At 40.5% G+C, this 25,182-nt stretch overlaps 1 protein-coding gene across 1 annotated transcript in view; it reads left to right on the forward strand.

Annotated features, from left to right (window-relative positions):
* The window catches only part of LOC131592362 (plakophilin-2-like), a 38,676-nt gene that overhangs the window by 9,433 nt on the left and 4,061 nt on the right, over positions 1–25,182 (forward strand). Inside the window, exons 3-10 of the mRNA XM_058863820.1 lie at positions 1,051–1,742; positions 6,184–6,322; positions 8,868–9,075; positions 13,326–13,503; positions 19,878–19,995; positions 21,482–21,643; positions 22,054–22,227; positions 23,593–23,746. Coding sequence (XP_058719803.1) covers positions 1,051–1,742; positions 6,184–6,322; positions 8,868–9,075; positions 13,326–13,503; positions 19,878–19,995; positions 21,482–21,643; positions 22,054–22,227; positions 23,593–23,746 — 1,825 coding nt within the window. The remainder of the gene's footprint in view (positions 1–1,050; positions 1,743–6,183; positions 6,323–8,867; positions 9,076–13,325; positions 13,504–19,877; positions 19,996–21,481; positions 21,644–22,053; positions 22,228–23,592; positions 23,747–25,182) is intronic.

Below are 25,182 nucleotides of genomic sequence, written 5' to 3' on the forward strand. Positions count from 1 at the left end.
GTAAACTTCTCTGTTTACCTTAAAAAGTGCCTTTAATATTCCTACACTTTAACACAACATGGAAATGGAAAATACGGGGCTTTTTATGGTGGTATGCCCCTATGCTTACTTTTTTTAGAAAAAACATTCGTTCATGACTCCTCTATTTCAAGGCCAGAGAGTGTCCCAAGTTGATTTAATTCTGGATGGTTTTGAATGGAGTATGGAGACCAATATAGAGAGCAAGACAATGTATAAAAATTGAGAAGCCTTAAATGACCCAGAAACTGAGAATCTTGAATTTACATCCTACAAAGAAAGGTTGGCAATGGATTTGTTGAGTTTAGAAATGAGAAAATTGTAAAGCAGGGTAATGATCCATTACAGTCTATCCCCATTAGATACAAGAAAAAAATGAAATAGTCTAAAATTCCAGTTGTAGAATTAAGGAAGTCAGTGAAATGATGAAATGATCATTTTAATTTTCTTGAAATGTTTTACCATCTCCTTAATTTTTAAGAGGCTAGACAAACAGGGAAGGGGCTACCTCTTCTTACTAGCTCCTACCACACATGAACATGAGTGCTAAATAACCTCATATTAAAAAGGTTATTATCAATATGCAGATACTTGAGTATAATATTTTTTATACCTGATTGATTAATTTTCTTCTGTCTATTAGACAGCCTTGAATTTAGCTTTAGTAGCAGATGTTGGTGTTTCAAGGAGTTTCAACAGAAAAATCTCCATTAATAATCAATCTGTTCATTACCTGTCTTAATTGACTTATGCAACTATTTTGAGTTCATGACAGAAGACTGAATGCTTAGACTCTGTCTCCTGATGTTTAGACTGTACTTCTTCCTGCCTTCACAAGTGAGGTGCAGAGAACTGTGGCAGAATCCCATTTGATGCACAACTTTGGTGACGTTCACGTGTTTATTTTTCTTTTATTCTGAGAACAGGCTGTAGAATTTTTGTCTTTACTTGGTTCGGTTTGGTTTCTCTGCTGCTAATCTGAAGTGTTGTGACCTTACTGTGGCTGCTGTTGTTTCGTGCCCCCTGGAGCAGGTTGCCTCCCCATCCTCTTACACGAATGGCTGGGGGACAAGGATCGCTTACAGGACGATGGAGGAGAGAGCTCAAAGGCAGCCTCTGAGGAGACTGGAGGTTTCACCCCAACGAAATCCGGAAAGATTGGCATACATGTCCAGTGATTTTCACTACAATGGAGGGATTTCAGCTGGGTTCTCCATGAGGCACGGAGATAGCCTGAGGTCCGCTGGGACTGTGCCACCGAGATACGCTCGCTCCGAGATTGTTGGCTACAGCCTTCGCGACTCCGTGCACAGGGGACGCTCCTTCAAGAGACAGTCCCGCATGGGGGCTGTCAGTGATGCTGTCCTTGATGGTGTCTACCCCAGCCCCGCTGTCCCTCTGTACCACCGGCCTGGCAACAGCCGCAGCATGACCAACCTCCTGGAGAAGGAAAACTACCTGGCCGCGGAGAGCGCGATGGGACAAGTGAGGTCCCCGACCGCGTCCCGTTTGTCTCAGAACAGGCAGTCTGTGAGGTCCAGCTTCTACCAAACCGCCTTCAGAAACACACAGAGCAGGAGAGAAGTTTCCCAGCCAGCTTCAATAGCCAGTGTCACTGCAGAAACGGATGGGAAGAGGATGCCAGTGACAGCTGCTGTGGCCGCAGCAGGGAGAAATGGTTTCCTGCAGAGCGAGCAAGTGACCCTCAATGGATCTCAGCTCGGGTAAGCACAGTGCAGGACCTGCTTTGGCTCTGGGCTGACACTGCTGACAGGAACATGTTTGTTAGAAAGTAAACTGATAGCTTGTGGTTCAGCAGCCAGCACCATGTATGAAATATCAGTGCAGAGGAGGCTGAAAATAGATTTGCCTTTAAAAATCCACATCCTGTGTAACGGAGGAAAGGGGAGAAAAAGTGTATGTGTAAGTACAGTGCAGGGTCTACAGCTCCTGCTGAAGTTTGGGACCCCCTTTTGACAAGGTTAAGCTTTAAAAGGAAACATGAAGTAGTCATTGAGTAATTTACAACCTAAGTCACAATACACAAAATTGTACTGGTAAATTTTTTGCTCACAAGAGCCCATACAATATCAGCAATGGTTCTCACAAGAACCGGTCAGAAGTGTACCAGTGGAACAGCTTTTGGCAAATCGACAGTTTCCAGTTAAAAATCCTTCATGGTTTCAAGGACACCTCTTAGTTTTTATAAACTTCTGGTAGAACACAGGCAGAAATTTCTCTTAGCTCTGTAGCACCATCCATCCCTAGAACAAGTACAAACTGCTCCGAATCCCAAGACCCCAGAGCTTCTCACTACTATGAGATCCTACGTGCTCCGAGGGAGTTATCTTAGTTTGAAACTCTATTAGCTCCATGCCAGAAAGTCCCAAATCTGCCCCCAGACTTCATGAAAATGGTTTAAAATACTTGAAAAGTTTGTTCAGGTTTGTTCCCAAAATTACTTCCCCCACCAAAAATTCCTTTCCAGAGAAAATTCCAGAATGTTGAAAATCTGTTCCATTTTCAAAAGAGAAATTTTATTCTTTCTGAATTTCCCCTCAGAAGTGAATATCTTTCTATTTTAGAGTAATTCTGAATGTTTCCAGAGTTGCTATGTTTCAGTGGACAGGACAAGCCACTTGGTATACAGGAGATGGTTACTTGCATATCCTGGTGTATCCTGGTTTCTGTTGTTGTTTTATAATTCAAATAGGAACCTAAAATTTCTGTTTAATCATAGTGTAATTTACAACAGTGTTACTAAGAAATGGCTGTTCCCCCATAACTGTATAGCTGCTAAATTCATTTTTCTGAAGACCTATCTTTCTTCTCAGTTTCTTACTGTGTGAGAAAAAGCATCACCTGATATCACTGCTATGTGCAGATCAGATATTTTTTGTTGCCAACTACATGTTGTGTGTTATCATTATATTTGCAAACATATATATGGCATTATGCTCACTTCTAGTCTGGATTGAAATTATCATCTCTGGGTGATGCAGGATTTAAGAGATCTGACAATTATGTTGACTTTTAAGTATTCAGACTTTGCATCTAGTAAGTCCAAAAATACCAGCTGAGAGCTCACAACAGCTAAAGATTTTGGAGTACTAATACTGAAAATAGATATCTGGCTTTGTTTATCTGTAGGAGGACTTTGTTTATCAGTAAGAGAATTTGCAAACATACATCCCCTTGGTTTAATAATCTGCTTTAACTTTTGGCAAGTTCTTGAATGCATTTCTGAGCCACAACCAACAATTTTTATCTTGAATTACATGTAGGAGCAATTTTGACTTTTCTTTTGCATGTGCAGACACTGGAGTCTGGTTGTCTGTCTGTACAAGCATCAACTAAAGTATTTTAATGCCTGCAAATATAAAAATCAGAGTTGAATCATTGTGCAAGTGGCTTGATTGTGACCGTGTCAACTCAGATGGAAGATTTGTGATCTATTGGAAATCTTTGTGACAGCATAATTCCTTAAGTGTCAGTTTTTAGGTTCAGCATTTGCTGGAAGTTCTCTCAGTTCAAGGAGTTTGTAGAGACTCTAAGTTATCTTGTTATTTCTCATTCTCTTATTTTAAGGTTGCATTTATCTGATATATTGCTACCTTACTTGTTGCTCCCTTAGTAATGTAAAGGGGAAGAAAAAGATCGGCTTGTTTTTGGAGTAATTTAATTTTTCCAGAAATCTGTACTTTTTTTAATGCAGGTCACAATTTAAGTCTTTCCAGGTGAATTAAGAAAATGTAAAATAGTTGTGTATGGTTACAGAGAAGTAGTGGACCAGCTGTGTATGGCACTTGAAATGTATCTAAAAGCATTTTCAAACTTCCTGTAAAAGAATTAGCTCATGCTATGAAAGCAAAGCAGAAAAAAATCAGAGTACAGAGATGCTATCTCTGTATCTTCTAGTGAGGTGAATCAGTTAAGGGCATCCTTATGACTAAGAGCTTAGAAAAGAGAGACGCTCAACCTGAAGCTGTCTGAGAAATAGCTGCTTACAAAAACTGACCTCTAAATGTGCTGAGAGCTGCCACAAAACGATTATGCGTGTATTTGTCTCAAAACTGGCATATTTTGGCAATTAAGGTGAAGTCAGGATCTGTCAAATCATTGTGCTGTTTAACAAGCTTTGCCTGGCTGACCATTTCTTTGGTGTCACTTCATGTGCCAGTGAGCCTCAGAGCTAATTAAGTTTGCCTGTAAATACTTTGAGGGTGGGAACGGAATCTTTGCATCAAATTCTATTTTGACACGAGTTAGGGTGCTGCAGCTTTATGAAAACCATTGAGGGTCAGAGATGGCATTGCATCCCTTATTGCTGCCAGATAAAACACTAGGGAATGTTATTTTTATCTGATGGAGAGCAATCCAAGTATGGCAGAGCACAAGAGGAGGGAAACCCTCTGCCTGCAGCGTGGAGGGATAACTGCATGTCTGGGGAGCTGCCGTCAGTCTCAGGGCAGAGCTACGCCCCCAGCACCCAGAAATGCCCTGTCTGCCTGTCCATGAGTCCATCCCAGCCTGGCAGTGGCTCCTGATGGACTTTTACTCCTCTGTGACACCCTTGGCATCCTGAGGTTGAGTTCCCACATAAATTCTCTGGTGTGCCCTGAGGGGTCAGCTCATGCATCAGCCTTGACCTTGGGAAGCCCGTGGTTGTAGTCCTCTTCAGCTGCTGGTCAGTGAAATGCCACAATTTAGTACATCAGAGATGTCTCCTGCTCACAGAAGGTGACTGAGTTTGGTCAGAAGGATCCAAAAGCACTGCTCTTTTCCAACAGGTAGACATGGTCACGTGCAGGTTTATAACATGGTCTCAAATCCTTTGCTGATTGAAGAAATGTAACTAAAACCAAAGTTTGAAAAGCCTGCTTTTCAGTTCCACTCCAGAGTAAAAGGAAGAAATATGATCTGGCTAATTTTCCATATTCCACTTTTCTGAGCATTGTTAATTATTATCTAATATTTCTGCTTAGTTTAAAAAAAAAAAAAGTTTCAACTTTAGTTAATGTATTTCCCAGGTACTCATTTTAATGTAAAAGTTGGGTTAAAATTTTTAGCTACAGATTCATTTACTGAGATGATTATCAAGTAAATCATTCTGATTCTGGTAGCTCTGCAGTAGGGAGTTATTAAGCTATTAAGTAGGGAGTTATTAAATTATTAGGCCAATTACTGCTTGTTTCACAGGGGGTCACAGGCTGCCCTCTCATCCCTTTCTGGCCCGTGACACATCTGCTACTACAAAACTATCTGGATTTAAAAAAAAAAAATAGAATGCTTACATTCTTGTCAACTTTTCTCACCCCATTTTTTTATCTGGCTGCAGCATATTTGAAACCAAAAGTAAATAAAAAGTCTGGGGAGCATAACCACTTGTCCCGGATCAAATGCACCTGATTGTGCCACTAATTTTTTTATTTTCCATTTACTGTGGAAAAAAATGTGTTTGGTGACCTCTCTTTCCATTTTTTAATATGATTGTCTAACACAATTGTAATTTAAGCAAACATGCTGGAAGTTGGAAGGGAAGTGGTGGCACATATTTTTGATACTCCCTACATAGACTCCCTACCACAGGATCTCTACATACTCAGTTTAATGAGTGGCATTCTTATTTTTTCCCACCTGAAAAAGGGTTTTGCCCATCTATTTCAAACAAGAACAACTTCCTTTTTTGAAAAAAGGAGGTTCTGAATCCTGCATAGATGTAGGCTGGGAACTAAGACACTGATGAAAGGCATGAGGACAAAAAAAAACAATCATCACACTATTGAGGAAAACATTAAGGTATTTTCATGGCCAGTAATAGTCACTCTGACATGGTTATGGCCTTCTTTTGATCTTCATCCACTTCTTCATTCTTTCTTTCACATTCTTCATTCATCCACTGGATAGAAACAGCCACTGATATTTCCATTTTGTTACTATAACTTGAAGCATGATTTGCTTTCTCCAGAGCCACACTTCTATTTATGACTTTCTCTTTCCCCTGAATATCTCTTGAAGCCATTATGATATTTTCTGCTACTGGAAAGGCCAAAAAATCTCTTAAGAAAAGCTAGAGTTACATGGAAAACACACAAACCCTAGTTTTACAAGACTGATATTTTTTCTGCAGTCTTTCTTCACTAGATTTCTGTCTGTACTTTTAAGGAGCCCAGAAGTGGAGATGACCCTGGAGCGTGCAGTGAACATACTGAAGAGTGAAAATACCCAGTCCACCCCCAGGATCCTTGCTGCAGTGACTTTCATACAGCATGAGTGCTTCCAAAAAGCAGATGCCAGGAGAAAAGTAAGTAATTGCTTTTTTGCCAGTTACAATCAGGTAGAGAAAATAAGATTCTATACTTTATGGCAATGTGTGCCAGCATGAAAATAAAGAAGGCAGTCCGAGTAACCTTACAGGATATTGATGTTAGATATTTTCCCTAAAATGCATTTTTGTGTATTGCTGCAGATGCTTTTGAACCCACTCAGTGTATTCCCACTCAGTTTGTTCTTTTTAGGGCTGAACAAATTTCATTCTTTCAGCCTTTATAAATCATGGAGTCTGAACATTTTGTCAATATAGTTGCTCCTGTCTCATTTTTGACTTGCATGCAGAAATATCCCAAAAAAAGAAAATTCTGAATACAGTGTAAATTTATCCAAGGTTGAGGGTTTGTTAAGACTGCACAAATGTGTTAGAAAAGTACATGGGTTAGCAAAAACGTTAAGGGCTCACTGGAACTGTGCATATGCATTAGTACATTGCTTATATTAACCAAATTTTCAAGTCTCTTACAAGAAACTTGTTAAGTATCTTACAAGTTTTTCTAAAGGGCACATTAAAAATATTCTCTTCTTCCTTTTCTTTAAATGTCACTACTGAACATAAATATGTCCCTCCTGCTGAATGATTCTCTACATTAAAATGTAAGGAGATAATTTATTTTAACCATTAAAAAAACATTATTACACCTGCTTTGCTTTGCTGTATGCTCGGTAATCCCAGCCTTACCTCCATAATCATGTGCATGCAGTCCAGTTCAGTGACAGCCAAACATCTCTCCATCCTTTTGACTTGCTTTGGGCTATGCCAGAGTCAGTTTTGGGAGAAAAGAACAGTACAGGTGGCAACTTTAACTTCAAACTGAGGACAGAGCTTCAGAATTGAATGTTTGAAAGTAGCTTATTATACAGTCCTCTCTCAGGCAGCTTCCCAGGAAAATAAGTGGCTGAGTAGTGTTCAGATTGGAGAAGTCAGCCTGAAGCTGCTTCCTATATTCCTGTCTATCCTACAGATCCTATAATGAGCTTTTCTGTTTGGCACCCGTCAGACTTGTTCACATTGGCATGGTCTCGTGTCCCCTTTTCAGCCTTTCAGCCTGCATTCATTGTCTATTGTTCCCTGATATTTGAGAGTTTGTGGGTCTAGTGGTTTATCTGTTTCTGTGAACTTCTCAGTATTCTGGTGAATTTTGTCTACTAATGAAAATTTAGAAGGACCAGTCAATAATTGTTCTAAATTCTCGGCAAATTAGGTTGAAATAGCACTCCTTTTACAAGAGGTATAAATGTCTTAAAATCACTGACAGAGTATCTGCATAAATATTTTTTAAAAACCCGAACAGCTAGAGTATTGGTGTCAAAAGGGCTGATCTACTGCAATAAAACAGGTTGATGTGCCTGCAGCATGCTCTGTGCACCACTGCCCTCACAGGATGTATTCCTGTATTCCATTCTGCTGGCACTTAGGTGATTGCAGGGGGAATCAGGTCAGCAGAGCAGGACAAAGAAACTGTGCCTTTTGTACAGGTGGATGAGAGGAGAGGCTGCCAGGCTGTGTAGTTTATTCCCTGCAGCACAAAAGGCTTTGTTACATTCCATTTCTTCGTGTTGCCAACACCTGCCGGTTGTACTGAATCCTTTTTATCGTCAAACTCTGGACTATTTAAGACACTTGTATCAGATTTCTGAGTCTTTCATGTGCTGTTGATTCTGCACAAGGGTGAGTTTGTCCACAAAACCATATGGCATTTTGAGATGCTGGAGGAGACGGCTGGCAATCGTACATTAATGTAAGGTACTTCCCATAGTCGATTCATTCCCGAGTCAGCTCAGGCCTGCTTGTGGCATATCACAGTTTGTATGGGATTCCTCATTCACCACAACAAACTATTTGTTTCCATACAGCTACTGTTAAGTAACATCTTTTAAATCCTTCATTCGTTTGGGGCCAAAACCTCGTTTTCTGAAGATTCAAACACTGAAAAGTAGTCTTTGCTAAATGTGGGTAGTTCAGTAGACAGCTGGCTAACAATGGTTAATGCTCTACATTTTGATGCTTATTTTTACTGCTTTTCTTCTGTGTGGCATAGTTAAGAAGTATTAAGTATAATGTATTGTTTTTTAATACACTTTCAATACATTCATTGGGAAGAACACTCTTTTCATCAGGCTGGTTGCTGAGGAAAAGTAAAAACCTGCTCATAACTGTTCCAGAATTAAATCTCAAATACTCATTTCACCAACACGGAAGCTAAAAAGCAGAGTGATTAAATGTCAGAGAGTACAAATTGCGGCAAAGCTGGAAGAGATTTAGTATCATTCTCTGATATTAATTATGAAAACATGTTGCCTCTCCTAGTTGTGGGTTTAGAGTATTAGTCATATAAAAGCCCAGAAGTTAATAGTCATGTCCAAATGATTAATGATCTGTGCTTCAAGTTCTCTCAAATAGGAGCAAATGAAAGGAGTCACTATAACTATTGAAACATTTGCTGGGGCAGGGGTAGAGTGGAGTTTATCATTTACACCATCTGACTATTCTCTGTTGTGTTTTGTTTTCCTCACAGGTTTTCTCACTTGGTGGTATTCCCAAACTTCTGCAGCTCCTTGAGGTTCAGAATGAGGACGTTCAGAGGGCAGCGTGTGGTGCTCTGAGAAACTTGGTGTTTGAGGACAATGACAACAAGCTGGAGGTGTCAGAGCAGAAAGGGATCCCACTCCTGCTCCGCCTGCTCCGGCACACCAGGGATATAGAGACCAAGAAGCAAATCACAGGTAGTATTTTCTCTGCAGTCAAGCATGAAGCAGTGCAAAAGCTTTCAGGGAGAGGTACATGATTGTTTACTTAAGCCCGTGTTTAGTGACTAAATACAAAGGCGCTGTCACCTACTCTAAGCAATTCCCGTAGGGTAAAATTCCAAGGTCCTTACTCAGGATCATTCTTTCAGTCAATAACAAGAGATTAGGAACTGGAACTTCCCCTCTTAAAGCTTCTTCAGAAATTAAGTGAGTCTGCTTGCAAGAAGCTTTAAATCCTTGATATTCCAGAAAAGAATGTCAGGCTCCCTGGGGGTGCCTGGGACTATAATTAATGCCTGCTGCTTACACAGCAGCTCAGCCTTCATTTTTTGGTTCTGTGCTGACAGTGCCTACTGGAAGTTCCTTGTTGAAGGCTGTCACCCAGAAGTGTCATGTGCCATGGACAGAAAGTGGTTGTTCTATTCCCCACAAACTCCACTGCCCCAGATTCCTACTTCATCCCTGCAGTCCTGTGTGTTCATAGTGTGTCTCTTGGAATTCCACTGCTTGTGACCCACATTCTTTCTAATCAGCATGCAAAGGAAGAGCAGGCTTATATTTTATAAATGGAAAACATGAATAAGTGAATGGGGATTTATTTCAAGTGATCTTTAAAGACACCAGGAACAAAATCTATTAAGAGCACCATGTGTGAGAAGATACTGAAGTTGTCAAGCAGCCCTGTCCTGAAGCAAAAACATGTTGAGACCTTCTGTAATTCTGCATTCCTTAAAGTATTTTAAATACTCTGCTCTCTGAGTTGGAGAACAAAGCTTTGTATTGTTCACTCTTTTTTTAGCTCACTTCTGCAGCTCTGCAACATTAAAATGTTTTCAAGTTTTTCACACTCACCAGCTGCAGAATTGGGTCACACAGTAATTTGCTGTATAGTGCCTTAACTCTCAGTGCTGTTACAGACCAGTGAGGGAAGCAGTGAAAATGGTGGTAAAGTGGCCAGAAAGCCAGTGCTCCTTCCCTTCAAGCAGTTTCATAATTTCCGACAAAAATGTTGACTGTGCCTGATAAATCACATGCATATTGTGAATATTACTGTCTTCCCCTTCACCAGTGCAGAAATGGATAAAGGGACATCCTCTTTCAGCAATTACTGCTGTCACTGAACGTGAATATTTACTCACAAAACAAAAAAGACACCAAAAAAACATTTATGCCAAGCAGGATGATGTAGCTTGTATAAAGCAAAATACTATTATGTGCTTTCATGCCTGTCAGTTGCAAAGGATAGCTTTAAAAATACACCAAGACAGAAGTATTTCTTGCTTTGTTCAAGATCAAACGTGCGGGAGGAAATGCACTGGGTACCTTAGTGAAAATGCCACTAGGGCAGTGCTTTTTGCCGTCACTTGAACAATTCTTCCAGCTCCCTAGCAAGCTGCAAGGAGCCTACAAGAGCAAAGGGCAGTCTGGATGAATGGATTTCACCTCTTGCATTGCCTTTGACTTCATACAGGACTAGTGGAATATCATATCCATGCATGCAGTCTCTCTGAAGTGTGCACTTCTAGGAAAAGGTTAATGTGCAAGATTCGGTCTTACACCAAAGATTTGGTCTTACACTTTTGGTCAGCACCAGAAGTCCATTTGTCTTTCCAGATCATACATATTACTTGCCTACTTTGACTGCAAATTAGGAACTTCCAAATGCATGGCATCATATTCAGCTAAATGTCTTTCCCCATAAGAGTTAAGTAAAATCATCTTTGTACCTGATAATACCTCAGTGAACTCTAGTGAAAGACTCCTGGCCAAGGATTGAAAGCATGCAGTATGAATTAATAAAGATGTCTAAGCTCAGCAGAGGGAAGTTTTTTGTTTCTACTGCTGTATGGGAAGCATGGTACCAAAGCACTCCATCTGGCAAAAGTATATGAAGATAAGGAAGTTTTAGGAGACAAGGAAGTTAAAACACTGAGACAGAAGTTTTCTGATACTGTACTTCATTACCTGTCAGAAGTATAATGCTTGTGCACATGAGATAAGTAAATCTCAGCCTTAGAAGCTTATCTTTAAAGGTCACTGGTTTATTAGGACCATCAGTGTTAATACAGACAAGCACTTGCCTAACATTAATCCGTATTTTATCAAATGTTCTCAAAGAATACTTTGATGGCCTGTATTTTCTTCAAGACTCAGGCTTAGGAATACAGACTGAGCCCAGTCACACACTGTGCCTTGTATTGGGCTGTGAAAAGGCTGAGAGCAGCCAGAGTGTGTGGAGATAAATGCTGATTACAGCACGTACTGTGACTGCCTCACAGGCTGTGAGCACGCAAAAAACATCAAACCACTGCCCCCAGCAGAGCAGCTTTGTGCTGATGACAGGGATTTGAAAGGTGCTGTGGACCTGTCTGCCTAATGCCCCCGTGCAGAAAAGAGCTTCTCTGCAATTTCTGTGCTCAAATGATCTCTTCACAAGGGGAATCAGACCTGCCCAAGATCACTGAATTGGACTGAATTTGCTAGCTTCACAAAAGGATTGATACAGATAAAGTAAACAGAGGCTTTGTCCTTTCTTTAGCATACAAGCTACTTAGAAATCTCTTAGGAAAGGAGTGAGGTTTCTCCTAAATTGTAGGAGCAGATGTCATTTGGAGACAGTGCGGGACCTAAGACAGGATTGGAGTTTTATAGTATTTGGAGAGCATACTGAGGAACAGAAAGTAAAATGGCTGTGGCATGAAAGAACCAAAAGATTTTAGCTTTTGAAGGTAAGCCAGGTGAGGCTCCAGGGAGTAGCTAACCTCCTGAAATTGTTATCATGCAGCATGAATATAAGAAATGAAAGAAAATTTTTCCTGCAGGGAAGATTACAGCACAAGCAGAGCTGTCATTAAAAGAAATGTAAATTTAAAAGCAGACCCCACCCATTTTTCCAAGTAATCATCTAAGGGAAAACTATGCTCCTAAGAATATAGCATAGGTGCAAGGAAACAATCCACTCCTAAAGACATTTTCTAATGTGCACAAATTCATCCACACCCAGAATACCACTGAGAGAATCCTGAGCACAGAGAGACAGTGCCTGTGGGTAAAGGTAGGGTTTTTGTTGGAAAATTTACAGTGAGAGCAATACCTCAGATTCTCTTCTGCCAACTCTTAAGTATCTGCCTGTAATTCCAAATGTATTTGTTCTTTTTAAAAGTATATTCTGTCCTTGTGCCATTCCTTGCATTTGTGCCCTTCTGTCTTAACCTGCTTTGTTTTCCAGTGCCCTTTGGACTGCTTGTCTGATTTCCTGTAAGCCTTACCTATCCTTCAGAAAAGTGCATTCTCCCTTTTATCCCCTGATTCAGAGGCTGAGGAGCTGATCCCAGAAGAAGGAATGGGCTGCCTCTGGCTGGCTTTTGTTTTGATTTTACTATTGCTCACAATACCTGAAATGAAATTCAAAGTGCAAGGAGATACAAAAGAAACATTTTTGTTGTTGTTGCTGTGAGCTGATGAAAGGAACATTCACTAATACTCTGCCAGTGTGTGGAGGAGGAGGTCTGTGAAACTTAGAGCAGCAAGCTGGAGGGACAATGAATGTCTTTGTAGTGAAAAGCAGAAATACGTGTTATTTTCCAAGGGAAGAATACTTTAAAAAGAATTGTTGTCTGTTGGAATAGAACATAATGGAACCTGATAAGTTCTTCAGGATTATATTTGAACTTTGTTTTGGAGATTGTGAATAGACAAGGTTTTTAGCATTACTTAATGATTTGTTTAGTGACTAATGTCTGAACAGAAGCAGACAATCAGTGTTAACAGCTTTCCCTGTTATGAGAAATTTTGCTGTCAAGTGTTAGAGAAATTTGGTAATGGGCATCTCCTGTCTTCCAGCAGATTTTCTGTAAACTCTCTGCACCTCCCATCTATCCCTTTTGTGAGTTTGTTTGCCCTTAGCTTGTGCTGCTTTGGTAACAGAGGTGATTGTGGCAGATGGGCAATGCAGAGCTGTGGAAAACTGCACTTCTTGGCTGGACATTAGACTGACCATGTAGAGGTCTTACTTCATTCACATATGGATAACTGTGCCCCCTTTTTGCCCTGTTTCCATGTCCCTGGATCAGAGCTGGTGAACACTTACCAGTCCCTTCTGCTGCTCTTCAGATTATCAGTGCCAGGCTGGCTCTTCACTCATTAACATCAAGGGGTATGAGATCAGGTCTTCCAAAGTGCAGAGGAGTCCTTTTCCCTCTCTGATTTTATTGTGGATATTGCAGGTCTGTTGTGGAATCTGTCCTCCAATGACCAGCTGAAGCACCTGTTGGTTAGAGAAGCCCTGCAGACACTGACTGAAGCTGTCCTCATCCCCTACTCAGGCTGGCCAGACAGAGATTACCCAAAATCAAGTGTTCTACCTGACCCTGATATCTTCTACAATGCGACAGGATGCCTGAGGTGAGCACTCTGTCGACAACTACCCAAAGCAATAGTGATGACAAAACAGGTCTGCACAATTGGTTAAATACACAGAGCCACAATCACAAATAGATGACTTAGAAAGGGGGAATGGTACCTACAAGCACATAGAAATGTTCTGTTTCCAGCTACTACCAAAGATGCTTGTTTGAAGACATCATAATCTCTGCCTAAACTGATTAGAAAGTGATGCAGTTTAAATTAGGGAAAAGGCATTTTTTATACCAGAGTAAGCTCTGTCCAGCCTTTTGTACAAGTTCAAGGAAGTTGCAGCCTGGAGGAGGAGGAGGAATAGATTTATAGTTGTTTATTTAGTATTGCAATCTGCTAATAGACTCATGGACACAGTAGCAGTTACTACAGACAAACACCAAAGGCTTCAGTGAGCACACCCCTAAATGGCTGAAGTATAAAAATCACATCTTCAATAAAAGCACCTTTAACAGTCTATAAAATGGGGGCCCTGTGTGAGTTCAAAGTCATTGCACATTAAGTAAGCTTACACATTTAAAAATGCACAAAAGGACATCGTTTGAACTGACTAAACAGTAATGTACAAATGCAAAGGCATGACCTGAGGTTTAAACCCCTTCCAGTTGAGTACAAGGAATTAAGTTTGGGATTTGGAGGCTGGAAAGCTGCTTGTTTTGCCTGCTCTGCTGACATGTCCTGTGGCAGAGTAGTTGTATGTGTATGGCATTGATTTTTCCTGTGCAAACAGCTCTGTATCTGACTCGTGTGGTTTCAGAAGACAAATGAGTTGTAAGCTAAAATACTCAACAATAATACACCTTTTTTCTGCAGGAACTCTTGTCAGCCTACTAACTACTAATTAACTTCATCTCTAAGTAATAATTAACTTATTTACTCTCATGACTCAAAAACATATACAAAGAAACATTAACCACCCATAATAAAACCTCTCTAGCTAATGCTTAGTGCTGTTGTCTAGGAAGTGAAGGAGGTTGTCTTTTCTTCATATTAATTAGCCCAATTAGCACAAATTCTGCATTTGTGCAGAAACCAGTCTGGTGCTTCTCTCTTGGTGTTTGGACTCTGGAGCTGTCTCTTCCCTGTGAGGCAGCCAAGGGGGACTCAGATCATCGTCATAAACAGATCATCATCATAAACAGATCATCAAGTTTAGCTTGGTGTTGGCCTTCCTGAGCTTGTTTCACAATTTCTTATGTGACAAATAAGGTATAACAGTACCTGAATTCTTTCAAATGAAAGTAGATTCCTGGGTTAACCTTACTCTGGACACAAAGTCAGCACTTGGGGCTGCTCCAGAGTCCATGTGAGCTCTCCAACCTTAATTAAAAATCTCTAAAATTGCCCTTATGTAGGTGCTTAAGGATACATTACCTGTTTTAAAAATATGATGTCCATCTTCTAGTCCTTCCCATTTTTAAGAGTTTCGAAAATGAAAATTAGAAATAGAAAAAGAAGGGCTTGAAAATTCCCAGGTAAAGATGATCTGCAAGATTACCACATACTTTCTAGGACAGAATAGTTTTTAATGAGGCTTACCTATTTGTACAGGCTAAATAGCTGATATTTTTAAGATTAATCAGTTTGCTTCTCTTCTCTGGAAACTGACTCACCTCCCAGCTTAGGTCACTAGAGGTATTCCTTCCTTATGTATTAATAACATAAAATCTCCATCAATAAAAAGCACACCATGGAGTAAAAAAAGTGTGCACTGAGGGAACAATGTTACTTATGAATATGTTTAAAGAGTCTGCTTATTTGCCAGAATATAAATCTGTAATTAGTCTTCCCTTTTGTGATGCTAACATTTTTGTTGGGCATGTTGATAAAGTCTATAGCCTGCAGCTTCTATTAGAGGGTAAAAATAGTACTTTGAAGTGCAATACATTATGCATAGTACTGTACTTAGTTACAGAAGAATGCCAGAACCTCTTCTGAATTTTTTCAAATTTTTTCAAAGATTTCCACACAACTGTTGACTGAAAGGGACAAGCACAGCCCAAACCCAACACGAGCATTTGGTGGGGGCATGTGCACTGCAGCACACCATTACCAGATTATAAATGGAAGCTTCCTTCATCCTCTTTGAGAAAACAGCAGCAGGAGAAGTGAATCCACATCTAGCAGATAATATTGCAGGTACTTCCAAGCACTGGAGTGAGTGCATGACCAGACCAGTCCCCAGTTACTGACAGAAGTATTGTGGGGTCCTGAACCTCGGCACCTGTGTCAGTGTATGCAGTCACTGATAAATCTGACGTTAAAGGATTTGTTAATCCCATTCTCTGGGTCTGCATTTTGTCTTAAAACCCTGTGAGAAGCAAAGCTTTAGAGAAACCATAGGTCACAAACTTTATGTAATAAAAAGAAGCTGTGTACACCATGGAATTCTGCATTGGCAGTTAAAATTAGTAATAGTGTTGTTTATCTGTGAAATACGATAAAAAGCACTCTGCCTGGACCCACAGAGTAAGCCAAATCAACAGACTTCACTGGTTGCCTGACAATAAGCTGAACAAGTAAAACTGGTGTATTAAACTATCTAGGGGAGTGTTACAGGCATTTGTAGACAAGTCCTGTAGGATTTTAAACGTAAAGTCACTTCTTCTTGGCCTGAAAGTGCTACACATAAAATTTCTGCTTCCAGTTCCAATACAGAGGATAAAAATCTTTGAACTATTTCCCCCTACTCCTCTGAGTCTGAAGGGATAAGATCCCAGCAGCATGTCCAATGCACGGTTTTGAATATTATTTAGATACGTAAGTGAACCTCCGGCATGACTTTTCCAGTGACAGGAAGGCTGTTTGTATCACGCCTTGAAAGCTGATAACAAACAGTTCCATTTGCTGAACTTCCCCAGATTTATACACAGTTATCACATTTTCCCCTACAAAACATTTAATTTAAGTGCCGAAGCTGCTGTACTTCACTACAGAGCCTTCCTTTTTAACTGCCCTGTAACTGGAGCCCCCTGTGCCCCTATGTATTCTAGTTTTTCAAAACTTTCTAGACAGCTATTTCTAGATATAGTCAACTATAGATACAGGTATTTCTAGGATAGTCAGCTAACCTCCCTCTGCTCACCCAGTAAAATAAAAGTCATCCTTCCTTTTTCATTACTATTTTTCTCAGTTTGTCTGTCCCAGCTCCTGTCTGAGCTTCTTGTGAATTACGCAGTGACCCACAAGGACAGGGGAAAGCTGCATTTGGAGGAAATTGTATCATTGCATAAACATCTGCTTCCATTTACTCTGGAGAGAAGTGAAGCCAAAGCTCCCCCCATGTGTTGAAAACCTTGGACTCGTAATGGCAGCTGCTAAGAGAGAATGTAAAACAAATGACTGATGATAATAAGTCTTTGAACCAAGGCCTCTTGCATAGCATTGCCATTCCTTTAAGTTTATTTCCATTCATTCTTATCTCCTCTTGCCTCCTCTCCAGTTTATCTGCTCCCCCAAATCCTGAAAGGAATTTTACTACTTCCAACAAGCAGCTTGAAACCTGGCACATCTAGTTACTAAGCAGATCCCAGATACCTTTCCCTCCTTGGTGAATTTTTGAACTGTGCAAGGCATGAAGAGAATAGAATTTCCCAAAATGTTGTCTGGTAATTGAATTAAATTCACATTACTAGTTTAAGCAGAATGAGTCCCAGGAGCAAAATCCTTCTTCTTATCAGTTATGTGGGCCACTCATGGCAGTTCAAGAACCTTTTCCAACAGTCAGTGTATGACTCAGTGTTGGCTTAGAGGGAGTATCCCTTTCATTTGGTGCCGTTTATCAGCTAACTGAACATTTATTATCATCATTCTGTTTCTTCCAAAGGCACACTTGGTTTTACTGTGTCAAATTTCTTTGTATTTGCCTCACAACTCTGGATCAAAATAATATTTCCCAGCAGGAAATGAGCTGATCCTCACCACATGGCACAGGACTGTGAGCAAAGATCTATTTTGATTACAGGGGTAGTTGCACCATGCATGTGTGCAGGAGGGGACAGAAGCAGCAAATGCAAGATGAGACAGATGAGGTCTGTAGACAGAAAGGGCGCATCCACATCAACAAACGGCACAGTTTGAGCATGTCACCAGCATTAGCACAGCTAAGTGTGCCAGAAGTCAGGGAGTTTTCATAGGTGGGTGCTGCCAAATTATAAGTTCTGGGTCATTTAGAGGAGAGAATCCCCACAAGCAGCAATCTCCCTAAGGCTGCACTCTCCTCACGTTGTAAGCACCGAGTATTCCAGGGCCTCCTGGAACTCCACTACAGTGACATCCAACTGGTGAACTCAGAGGCTGGCATTTCAGTTGTCAGGAACCTCAAATCTCAGGAAGCCAAGATGAAGTCAGTTGTGAAATTCTCTAAGCAAAACGTCTCCATTGTTTCAAAAAAATACATATTTACATTTACATTTCTGTGACACTTCTCAGATTTTTTTTTTTTTTTTTACTAATCCAATAATATTTTTATCTCCTGGAAGTTCTCAAGCTTCAATCAGCAGACAAATTTAAGCTGTTAGCTGAGGTTTTGCCTGAAATGCTCTTCTCTGACCCTGTTTTGGGGAAGGTGGGTACAGCAGTGTTTGGATGAGTGGGAAAGCAGGAGCTCTTCCCTTCCCAGTCCATGTTGTCAGGCTAAGGAAACAGGGGAGGGTGGGGAAAGGAGTAACCATATGTGTACAGGTGTGCCCATGGACACATGCTGGTGTCTGTCTCTGGATGACCATCAACTTCTTAATCAAACAGAGCCCAGTAATTAATTTCCCTTGCAGAACAGGACAGTGCCCCTGATTCAGTGCCCCTCTTCTCTGCCTCCTGAGCTGTAAAAGCTCTTTCCTCTACTCTCTACATGCAGACAGCAAGGCCAGGGCACAGCCTCTCCTTGCACAAGCATTCAGCAGGATCAATTGTAAAAACTTGAGAGGATTTTAGAATATGTACTGGGACAAAACAAAACACTGCATCATCTGAAGTGTCTTTGGTGAGGGAAATTCCACACTTATCTTTGACAGTATTTTTAGTCTGTGTGCCCCAGAAACTATTTTTGCTATGCAGCAGGAGGGCTGTAACGTGTGCACTTCTGTCAGCATAAACACCGGAAAAGGTGACATGCCTTGAGTGTGACATATATAGGTAAAATCAAATCCCAGAGGGATTTCTATAGTAGGCCATGCTGTGGGATCTGAATATTGATTCTGTGATGTATAATTCCATGAGAGACTAAATGAACCCGTAAATAGAGACATTGTTAACATCATGACCTAAAGTAAAATTGTAATTACAGTGCCTAATATTTAACCTGAATACGTACTTCCCAGAGGAAAAAAAAAATGGAAGTAAAATGACAGTGTATAAAATGCTACATTCATTTTACAGTTGTAAGCCACCAGAAAGTTTAAACCTTACTGGCTTTGTCATTAATAAAATTGTAAACATTGTAATTTTTAATGGACAAAGTAAGCATGCAAAATAAGCAACTTGAAACTATCTAAAGGAACATCTGTGCTTTGATGGATGCTAAGATTGGGTTATATTTAATGTTATTTTAAACAAAGAAGCTTGAATGTGCAATATTTTGTCCAGCAGAGCTGCAGGAGTAAAAAAATAAGGCCTGGGTTATAATTCCAGTAATCCACAATTCGGACCTTGTTGAGTTGTAAAAATAATTACACCCCAAAATGGTGTTGTTTCTTCCATGGAAATCAGTGGCTTGTTTAGAGCCAAGCAGCAAGTGTGTGTCTGGTTTTTCAAGAGGTTTTAAATCAGTTTTGCAATGCATTTGTATGTTGTACTTGGTTTACTACAAAGCACAGCAAACATTACTTGAAAGCCAGGCAAAGAGGGGGTCCTTGCATGTGAATGTAGAGGTGCTGCTAAAACTCTCAGATCGTGGGACTTTTGATGGGTCGTCCTGGATCAAGAACCAGCTCAGCGTAAGTAAATTAATTTCAAAGGACATCTGCGTGCATGGAAGGTTTTACAGGTATCTCTCCTCTGATATTTCCACCATCCTAAATATTAAAATTATAACTGAAAATGGAACAGTGAAAAAAAAAGTTCAAGGTTTTGGTCTTTTTTTTAAACTGCTTAAAAAGGATTAACTCAACTTTGAGCTGAAAATTTGAGCCAAGTCTTACCTTATCCGTAGAAACACAAGTGGTTTGTTTCCCTGGAGTATTTGGTTTTGTCTGGGAGTGAAAGTTTTATCTAGAAGAGGCTCATTGTCTTACATATCTGAAGAAAAGAAGCACCCAACCTGAACTTCATTATCTTTAAGATTTAGATGGAAAAGTTTGTCAGAGGAGCACAAGAAAATACCTCTGACTAAATCTCTTCTCCCCAACATATTCTTTCCTGCACAGAAACATGAGCTCTGCTGGCCCAGAAGGAAGGAAGAAGATGAGAGAATGTGAGGGCTTGATTGATTCTCTTGTGTATTATATCCAAGGAGCTATTGCAGACCATGAGCCCAATGACAAGGTACGCTTTGAGATGTTTTCCTAGGGGAAATTGCCAAGTGAACATTTTTCTGTAGTTGTTTGGAAACGAATGTTCAGAAACAGCTGTGATGTAATTGCAAAACTTATTTCCAGGGCTTTTAAAACTGCCACCAAAGGTGGAAGTCCAGTAAGAAGTTTTTTGAAGTATTTTTATCCTGCAGTCTAAAAGATTAGTATAATTTAGCACTGGGAAAACATCTTCAGAATCACTAGAGAGAAAGGTAGAAACTTCTGCCTTTTTAAAAAAAAAAAAGTGAGATAAAATCACAGCTTTCAGAAATGCTGACACACAAACGAGTCAGATGTTGCCTTTTTGGTTGTCTCAGGATTCTAGCTAGCTAGAAGCTTAAAAAATGAATCTGGTTACTCTCCTATGTATTTAATGCTACATATCCCTCAGGAAATAAAGAACCTAAATCCCTTTGGGTGGCAGTGTGATTAAGGAACTGGCATCATTTAGAATGAAACTAATTTTCCTAGGGCTTTTTTTTTTAGGGAAAAAAAAAATGTACTTTTTTTCCTTGCTGCCTAAGCCAGTAACTACAAGGACATGGACACCTCCAGATGCCAGTTTCTGTCACTCTTCCTCCCACCACTGAGTGCAGGTGAACCCTGAACACAGACTCTTGGAGCAGAGGCTTGTCTTTCAGCTGGGTGAAGTTGGGTGAGAAGAGCAGCTGTCACTTACGTTAGCTGCAGCCTGTGAGGCACTTCTTGTGGGCCTGCAATAACTTGTGCTGTGCAGTGGTAATTACTGCACATTTATAGCTCTATTCTAGGATTAGTTACTTGAGCTTCCCCATCCCCTGTATCCTGTGCCATTAGCTTCAGGGAGAATCCAGCACATCACATGTGTGCCAGTAGCTCCATGCTGCATTTTGTCTTAAAACCACTCTCATTCCTCTTTGGCTTTCAGAAAAGGAGGAACTGGTAATAAAGCTATTTGCCACTAGACTCATCACTCAGAAATTGTAGATCTGACCATAGCCACGTTCAGGAAGGAATGCCTTCTTTTAAGAAGAATTCCACCACAGAAAAATGCTTCCTCCTTGGGGAAAATAAAAACCTTTCCCTTTGCTGGTGTTCTGGTGAGGTGTGTACATGATCATCCTTACTCCTAAGCTCTTAAACATTTCTTGGCACACTTCTAGCCTGTGTCAAGCAGCACTCGCCCAAACAATGCCCAGGCCCAGTGCAGGAATTACAGTGTCCCAGGACGGTTTCCAACAGGCACGCACCCCGTGTGCCAGCTGGCCTCTCTGCTCGGGAACATCCCAGGGCATGTTTCATTTATCAGTGCAAAGGCAGTCTGGTGGGTCACTGGCATGAAGCCTGGCTCTTCTGTGAGGCATTAGAAACTCTGCAGTCACTTACTGAAGATCCAAAAATGAAATCTCTTCCCGTGTCTATACGTGTCCCTTCAACACATGCAAAAGTTCTCAATTTCTATTCTTCTGTTATTTTAGGCCACAGAGAACTGTGTGTGCATTCTTCACAATCTGTCCTACCAGCTAGAGATAGAGCTTCCTGAGAGCTATGCCCAGAGCATATATATGCAAAGAAGAAATATTTCTAACAATGATAAAACACCAGGCTGTTTTGGAACACGGAGCAGAAAAATAAAAGAGGTAATGTACATGATTGGTTGCATCTCATTTGGTTAATAACTCGTAGCAACCTCAGGAGAATAAGGCTGTGATCTAATTAACAGTCTGTTATTGATGTATCTGGTAGGGTGACACTTCCTTGCCCCAAAAATGCAAATTTATTGATAGTCATTCTTGACACCAATTTTCTCGTTCAGCTGCTGCTGATGACAAAGACACAGCAAATGTTTTATTAGTTGAGGAATACTCCACTGGATGGACTGGCCACTATCATTAAATACTGAAATTTTGCACATTGTTATTTGATCTCAGAACTTGACAGTCTTCAAATAACCTTATCATAGAGAGTTACAAAACAGCTAGCTGAGCTTGTGATGCATTAAGCTATGGAGGTCACTGTTTCTAAAGATTTGATCTGCTCACATGTTTAGAAGCAGCAGGACACCCCGCTACCTGAGGAAAAGAGCAATCCCAAAGGTGTTGAATCGCTCTGGCATTCTACACTGATCAGGATATACCTCTCCTTAATAGCAAAGAGTACCAGAAACTACACCCAGGAAGCATCCCTGGGAGCTCTTCAAAACCTCACAGCTGGCACTGGACCAGTAAGTCAACTTTTTTTCCTTTTCTTTTCATTTAGTTCTTGATGTGAATGCATAGAGTTCAGGGCTGCAGTGCAGCTGCACTCAACCACTGACAGGCAACTGGCTCTCTGACATGGTGAAGGAGAATGAAGAACATTGAAGGGAAAGTCAAAGGCAGCTGTTGGAGTCTGGAATACAGAGTGTGTGCCCTTGTTTCTGATACTTAGTTAGAAGATCTAGAAAAACACTAAATTTCATATAATATGAAATTCATGAGCATGTTTTCATGGTGATACATGAAAACAAATGTTAAAGTTAGATGAAAAAAGCTAAAAGTGTAAGTGTGTAGATTAGAAAGTTTTTTTAAACCTCTGGGTGAAAAAGTTAGTTTAGAGAACAGGAAACAAAATAGAGGATTTAGGGTGTTGTCCCTTGTCCCTTCTTTCTTCTTCATGTTCTTCTCCTAGAGGTTTTTGGGTAATAGTAAGTGATTAGATAGAAAATGCCACAGGGCATCACAGAGGTGATGGGTCATTAGGTCATTAAGAAAAATAATATACATGTCTATTGTTAATTGAGTAAAAATAGGTATAAAGATAAAAGAACTGCGTATTTTGGAGCCATTTTGTGCATCAGACACGAAGGGTGCCACAAAGCCTTGTTTGTACCATCAGAAGAAAGAAATGTACCAAATTGCAAAGATTAATCTTGTGTAACCAGCCTGGAGAGACCTGTTAAGTTTTGTGATCACCTGTTAATAAACATGAGAAACAAAATTCTAACAAGCTCGGGAGTTTTCTTCGAATCATAAGAACTGAGATAAGCAGGGCTCCCCACGAGGGAGGATCCCAAAAGAATTCAGTCCAAAGGAGGCTGAGAAATCCAAGAATAAAAAGAAAAATACAGAAGAGATGCAGCAGAAACAGAGAAACAGAAAAAGGACTTTTTAGAGAAAAGTTACAACAGCAGTTCAGCTTTTCCTTGCCTGGCATTAAATGGGATCTGCTTCTTTTCCCTCTGTGTACATCTCCATGTGTGGAGTTTGCTGGTTCATACACAGCGAGGGATGAGCAGATGTTCAAAGCACTAAAAAAGTTGTTTTGTGGAAGATATTCCTGTAGAGAGAGGAGGGCTCTGGCACAACAGCAGATCACTTTTGTGTTGAAGAAACCAGTGATATCTGTCTGAGGAACTAGCCAAAGAGCACCTGGGAGAAAGGGGGCTTGAAACTTCTTTTATATCATCTTCCTTTCCTGTTACAACTCATATGTAGCTCTGGCTTAAAACTATTTTAAATAAGCCTAAACTGGTGCAGGGAACTGGCTGTGTGTGGCTTTTTGTGAGTCTCTGCATTCATGGCAATGACCCAGAGCTGCCTTTCTGCAGATGCCGTTGGCAGTGGCCCGGACTGTTGTTCAGAAGGCAAACGGCCTCCCAGGCATCCGAGCCATGCTGCACGTCAGCCACCCCGCCGTGAAGAAGACAGCGGTCTCACTGCTCAGGAACCTGTCTCGAAACACCTCCCTGCAGAACGACATCGGTGAGCAAACACTCACAGCCTGCTCTGCTCTCTTCACATTAAAGTTTCCTGCTTTGATAAAAAAATAAATGCGGAAAAAAACAGAGTTTCACCTAAACAAAGTTTTCACTCTATTGGGTATTCCTCTTCAGATACTTCCATTGGTGTTACTTTGAAAAATACATAATTGAAGTAAAGTCTACATAGATTTAGAGAGGGATTTTTTCTTTTGCTTAAAATTGGGTAAAGGAAGGTGAGTGCTGAGCTCTCTGCTGCCACAGCTGCATAATGCAAGAAATCACAAAACATCTCTAATTCTTCTAGCAAAGATCAGGCTCTCTTTTATTATACACAAAGCTTAAGAAGTTTGCAGCCCACACAGTTTTCCTGCAAAGTTTTTTGAGAATGGAGGCTAAGATGCTATAGAAAAAATAGTTCATTCTTTTTAAATAATCTCATTTCTAAATAAAAGCCATTTCTATTCTGAGTATTCTCATTTCGATTTATTGTGTATTTAAGACTTTTCCCTACTCATAGGATAAAATGTTTTCATATAATTTGTTGTCCTTTTTGTGTTCCCACCAAGGGGGAAAGGGAAAGTTCCAGGTGTACAGATGGCTCGTGGGCCAGATTACCCTCCAGAATTCTGAGAACAGTCTCCTGGGCCTTGTTTGATCCTTAGAGAACATTCCCTTTTAATGAAAATACTGTAACATGTTGTTGGGCTGACTTCCAAGGGATAATCCATATGGTGTTAACGATTACAGGTGGTGAATCCCTCTGAAAGAGAAGAAATTAAACTGATAAAAAGTTTGGATTTCATCAGGAAAAAATAATTTATGGTAGTGTGGGAAAGACAGAATAGCACAAAGCTTTGGGGGCAGGTGCTTCATCTTGCACATTCACAGTTGTTTCCTTGCTTTCCCATAATAGAGAGGACTGGGGGAATTTCAGGCGAGTCTTTTCTCTGTCAAAAGATGTTCTTTCTGATTGCCTGAAAGCATCTGTGAATTCACGTCAAATTCAAAAAAAAAAGCCCTTTGGCCAAAGGAAAACATTTGAGCGGGCACACTGTTTTCTAGATTATAAGGGTCTAAATTTATCTAGCAAAATGAACCTACATTTATCCAAATTTATCAAGCAAAGTGAACCTCCATATCAAACGGAGATAAATTTAATATAAAATATCTCTAAAAGGGAGGTGGCAGCCTGCAGCTGGCACATGTCTGGTGAGTTCAGTCCAGCACATGAGGTATTAATGGGTTGTGCATGAGGCAAGTTACAGGCTGTCCAGTGCAGTGTGGGTGCAGCTAAACCTGAATTGTGGGGATGTAATGCAGGTAGGAAGCCGTGAGTGTGTGGTGGGAGCACACAGCTCCCTGATGAGGGACAATGCGAGGAATGAGGTTAATCTGCACCTGCTACTAATGGAATTGCTTGTCTCTCTTCCAACTTGC

This window comes from Poecile atricapillus, chromosome W (genome assembly GCF_030490865.1).
Source record: "Poecile atricapillus isolate bPoeAtr1 chromosome W, bPoeAtr1.hap1, whole genome shotgun sequence".
NCBI classification, from domain to species: Eukaryota; Metazoa; Chordata; class Aves; order Passeriformes; family Paridae; genus Poecile; species Poecile atricapillus.